Genomic DNA, 6,000 nt, shown 5'->3' on the forward strand with positions numbered 1-6,000 from the left:
ACTGTACAACATGTATGCGCGTTTCCGCAAAGCCTATTACGGACAGGACGATACGTATTTGGACATCGATGAATTCTCGAAAGCCGGTCCGTTCGTAGTCATAGATTGTTCGCGACAAAACGACTCTGTCAAGAGCGCCACCGTTGACGTGCGAATAGAATTTGATTGTAAGGAAAATATACCGGCCAACACCACCGCCTATTGTCTCATTATACACGATCGAATGGTTGAATATAATCCGCTGAACAACATTGTGCGCAGACTCGTGTGAAAAGTTATAAATTAGACGTGTGCGAATGGGAATGTCAGTTTTCCGACGGTCGACGACGATGTCGAACGTACCAATTTTCGTCGACTTGCAAGGTTACGCGTTCAACAACATTTTTATCGTGAAAGAGGTAGCGGTACTTCGAGATGGCGAAACGCTATCTCATTACGTATTTCGTGAACACGTACCGTGGTATCTGTTGACGAAATCGGAAAAATCGCTGGCGTGTTGGTTACGGATACACCACCACGGCTTCCGATGGGAAGATGGACACGTCTCGTACAGTCAGATGAAAAGTCTTATCAACAATGCCATTGGTACGGAACCGCCTCTGATATACGTGAAAGGACTCGAAAAGAAAAAGTGGCTGTGCGAGATTTTGGAAGATGATGTAGAGATCGAAACGATCGATGCGGATTACGAAGATATCGCACGCCTGACGAACTTGGATGTAATCGGAACCTTGCGCTGCGCGTATCACACGAGACATTGCGCTATGCGGAATGTTTGCAAATTGTACAAGTGGTGGTGGTTTGAGCGTAACAAACGTGTAAAACAACTATGATTTATTCTAATAAAATGATGTATATCACACTCGCATGACTTTTATTCAACCTTTTACCCGTTACATAATCCACCATGTAATATGACCTATCGCTTATATCGTACATCTTTCAGACATTTATTGAACGTATATTGAACGTCTATCGAACACCTATCGAACTATTTTTAACATCTATTGAACATCTATTGTACGCCTCTCATACATCTTTGAACGTCTATCGTACGTCTTTGAACGTCTATCGAACACCTATCGAACTATTTTTAACATCTATTGAACATCTATTGTACGCCTCTCGTACGTCTATCGAACGTCTATTGTACGTCTTTGAACGTCTTTGAACGTCTCTCGTACGTCTATCGAACGTCTATTGTACGTCTTTGAACGTCTCTCGTACGTCTATCGAACGTCTATTGTACATCTTTTAACGTTTATTACTACAGCGAAATTGACGTTTTTGCGTCGAGCTGTATATAAGGTGTGCGGAAGAGAGTAATTTATCAGTTCAAAGTGTGCACGCGGTGGAGAAAAAAAAAAGTATAGAAAATGGAGCGTGATCAGAATAGAAAAAATTCCGAATACGAGAAGTGTAAGGATTGCGGAGTGTACCACAAGCCGATAGCTGTGGTCGAGCCTCGTCCGAGGACGACTCAAGCGCCTCCCCCCGTTCCCCCTCGTAATCGTGAAAGGCGTTAGAGGCGCAGTTGAAACAATTTTTAACATTTATCATACATTAATTTAACTTATCATGATTGTAATACATCCTTGTAAGATAAGTATTCACGTGTGTCGTACGTATCTTTTGTTTTTGCAGCAGTAGTTTGTAAATAATAGTAATACATCCTCGTGAGAGAAGAATTTCATGGGTGTCAAACTCATTATATGGAGTCGCTATGATATCTCTTATGAGATTTGTTTATGCCGCGGTAGTTTATACTAAATCTATCGACTGATATTCGGTTACTCGGGAGAAGAATTATGTTTCAAAATTATAAATTTGGAGTATGTTTGAAAAGATAACCCCCCGTAGAGCGGTCACATAGATTTGCACCACATCTAAGGGACGTACTATAAAAATGCTTCGGAGGTTGGGACCGTCACAAGTCTCCTACAATTCACGAGTTTGTGAGTAACAGTTTGTGATTTAAAAAAAAAAATGGCACAATTATATACAATTGAACTACAAGAGATCGAGCAGTTGATGAGGGCTGTGACGGATCGGATCGCCGTCCTGCACGGTGCGGTGCATCATTTTGAAGAGGCGACGAGAAATGTGCAGCAACAACACGTGCTGCACAATTTTCGAATTGAATATGATGTGCATGGGCGTGAAAACGGGGTGATACTAACATCGCTGTAAGTATTGCTATTTAATATTACGTATGACAGATTTAATCTTCATCGTATATTATTTTGTTTTTATTTTGCTTACAGGCAGGATATACGGGTACACTTGCTAACGGTGTACCGCTCATTTGATATTTTGACAACACAATTCCATCAAATGGAAAGCGATGTGGCGCGCACCGCTGACGTATTGAGAGCGGTGAGAGAGGCGCATTTTGCTGACGATGATGTACAACCGTAAGTATTACATTCGATAAGTATCATACTTAATATTTTCAGATTATTAATAGAATTTTTCTGTTTCAGATGATGGTCCCACGATTTTTTTATTATATTATTATAGTTTTTATTATATTATTATAGTTTTTTTTATTATTATAGTTTTTATTTTATTTCACACACACACACACACACACACACACACACACACACACACACACACACATATGTATAGTACACACTTTTTAAATAAATATTATATTTTTTTATAAATATATTATTGTATTTTTTTTTGCCTCCTCATATCCTTGTGTTATACTATATTATAATATTATATACTACTTGAAATTAATTTTTTTAATAAATGTTATATTTTTTTTGTCTTATCCCATCCTTGTGTTATACTATATTATAATATTATAATATTATAATATTATATACTACTTGAAATTAATTTTTAATAAATGTTATATTTAATAATATTATATTTAATTATATTATATTTAATTATTAACTTTATAATTATTTGTTACAATTAAAAGTGAAAAATGATAGTCACCGGTTCGCTCGTTTCCTTCTATCATGTAGTGTAACATGATGCGCGCGCTTATCTCGCAGTAGGATAGGTCAGTGAATATGATGTGGTACAGGAAAGATGGTATAATAAAAATTAATTTAATGTTAAATAATATTTATTAAACAGATACATCTAATAAATACATTATGATAGTGAAAATATTTTAACAATAAAGCATGTGATATGCTAGAATTATTGCGATCCAAAAACCCGAGCTAACAGCTCACAATCGATTATATCATTCTTATCGAACGATTCGCTCTCACGTATCACCGCGATGGGGTCCTTCGCACCGCTCGCGATTTTTCGAAAGTGTGCGAACTTGGTGTCGACCATACCAGTGACGTTGTTCAACGATTGAGCGATATGATCCACACAATACTCGAGAGCGATTATGTTACATACGGTGTTGTGTGACATTACTAAACACACTGTTGATGTTTCCAGACGCAGTACTTTTAGATTGTTTCTCTTTCCAAACCGTAGCGTGACATGTTCGATGGTTTGAGACGGTGCTTCGTTCGCATCATTGTTAAAGAAATGGTGGATGGCGTGTCGTTGGTCCAGGACGATCTTCCACATGTTGTATGTAAAATGTATCTCTTTGCCATGGTTGTCACCGAGAGCGATTTCTATGTGGCTCGGCGTAGAAACATTGATTCCAATATCCAGATATTTATAACCGGTTTTTGTCAACGGGTATCTTCTAGCTAAAATTCTGGGAGGCGTGATCATGCTTCCATCGATACTTGTCGAATTACTTTTATTTCTGTGGATAAAAGCTTGTATAAGTTTGAAATGTAACAATAGCAGTAAGTTTAAAAGTGTAAATAGTAATAGAGTCAACTTACACGTTGGGTGAGAATTTCCGCTTCTTCGCATCCACACCTTGCTGTTTGTCAGCCGGATTACTCATAGTTGTCTGTTGTACGGTAGAAAACATCGTTGCTATAATTCAGATGAAGCTTTGCAGCGATGTAGTGATTGTCCAAATGGTTTCGGATAACTGATGGTTCCTATTTTTTTTCCGCGAGCTTTTTATACCCGCTCGTCGCACACGACACTAATTAAAAATATCGATGATGTCACGCAAATTGAAATCTGGCAACATGGCGCCTAAAAGTGGCTGCCTAAGGGCCTATGATCTAAAAATAGCGATGATGTCACGCTAAAACCTGCACAAACCTGCAAAGGATATAAACAATTCTCGGAACTATAAATCATTTTTGTATAAACAATCCTTATCTCTCTATGACTCATGCTTATATAAACAATCCTTATCTTTTCCAGGAATTTATGTAATCCGATACCTTCCCCGCACCTCCCCCTCACCTCCCTCGTCACCCCCTCCACTTCAAAAGTGCTGACGCAGTGTAATCCGATACCCTTTGTATAAACAATCCTTATCTCTATATGACTCATGTTTATATAAACAATCCTTATCTTATCTCTTCCAGGAATCCTTATATAAACAATCCTTATCTCTTCCAGGAATTTATGTAATCCGATACCTTCCCCACACCTCCCCCTCACCTCCCTCGTCACCCCCTCCACTCCGTAATTACCCCCTCCCCTCCAAAACAATGACGTCATTACCCCTTCCCCTCAACCTCTTCCCCCTGTAATCCAATACCTTCCCCTCTCCCCCGCACCTCCCTCGTCTCCCCCTCCACTCCAAATTTACCCCCTCTCCTCCAAAACGATGACGTCATTACCCCCTCCCCTCCAAAACGATGACGTCATTACCCCCTCCCCTCCAAAACGATGACGTCATTACCCCCTCCCCTCCAAAACGATGATGTCATTACCCCCTCCCCCTCAACCTCTCCCCCCTTCACCCGCGCACCCCCTCAGATGCCTGGGTTAGAACCCGTGTTGCTATACTACTCCTGGGATATTCCTGGGATATCCTACATATGATTAAATTAGATCCCAACAATGTTTCCTGGATGTCTTTTTTTATCCAGATAAAATGCAGATAAAATCATTGAATATAGAATGGTGTTCATAATCCGATCTTATCGAAATTATTTTAAAACCTCATTCAATCAACAAAATGGTTGCGCAACATTATTTCATTAGTTGAATGAAATCATAAGACGATTCTAAATATAAAATCGGACTATAAATACCACCCAGAAAAATATCTATTTTAAATATTTATTTAAAATGTCTTTAAAAAATATATTTTTTAAGAAGATTTAAACAGAAATTGTTTAGTTTTAAGTTAAGGAAGCAATAAAACAGTAATCTTAATAAGTAACGTCTCTCTCTTTCTCTCTCGAAAAGTTTTATATTAATTGTGGCGGCTCACCGCCACACCGCTGCACTGACGCGGTATAATACATCGCGGCGCCGCTACGCGCCGCAGGCCTTCTACCAGTTACAAGCTTGCGGACCCACCGCCAGGTTGCGCAGGCGGTGAAGAACCTTCTCGCGATCAAGCTTCGATCGACGAGATATAAAAGAGCTGCTCCGCAGATCTTTCCTCACTCACTCGCTTCAAGGCGAGCTCTCTCAAGGGCCCTTGAACTGAGTCGTACTCTGCCTCGGCAGGAGCTAACCAGAGACACATAGTCTCGCAGTTTTTCTCACGCTGCCTCGCAAGGCGCGTAAAAAGAAAACAGAGTCCCAGCATCGGCCGCACATTTCAACCAAGCGGCCCGCGGATACTCCACTTTCGCCGTCACCTCCTCAGTCTCTAGTGTGGAAATTAATCCCACTAGAGTTCTGCGTCCGGTTGACTCGACCACCAAGGGACACGCTCACACAAGGCGACATCCGAATTCGGAGACCTCTCTCTCCTCGGTACACGGAGCAATCCGTAATCCCGAGAGCCGAGACGGTTGCCACCACCAGCACACCAGAGACTCGATCCATCGCAGTACAGACTTCACCGCTCAGAGCTTGCTCAGAGAGCAGTTGTCAGACGGAAGACCACTTCCCGAACGGAGTTCCACCAACGCCGGGAAAGGGGCTGCAACGAGCTAACTCAGTTGAACCGTCCTTTTTAGGACCCGTTCAACA

General features: G+C 40.6%; 1 protein-coding gene across 1 annotated transcript; it reads right to left on the reverse strand.

Annotated features, from left to right (window-relative positions):
* Nucleotides 1-3,070: 3,070 nt before the first annotated feature.
* On the reverse strand, nt 3,071-4,740 carry LOC136997619 (uncharacterized). The gene is made up of 2 exons (XM_067348494.1): nt 3,825-4,740; nt 3,071-3,742 (listed from the first exon to the last, which is right to left on the reverse strand). Exons 1-2 carry the CDS (start codon nt 3,914-3,916, stop codon nt 3,166-3,168), a joined length of 669 nt encoding a protein of 222 aa, XP_067204595.1. The 5' UTR covers nt 3,917-4,740; the 3' UTR covers nt 3,071-3,165.
* Nucleotides 4,741-6,000: the final 1,260 nt, after the last annotated feature.

Source organism: Linepithema humile, chromosome 2, assembly GCF_040581485.1.
Source record: "Linepithema humile isolate Giens D197 chromosome 2, Lhum_UNIL_v1.0, whole genome shotgun sequence".
Lineage (NCBI taxonomy): Eukaryota > Metazoa > Arthropoda > Insecta > Hymenoptera > Formicidae > Linepithema > Linepithema humile.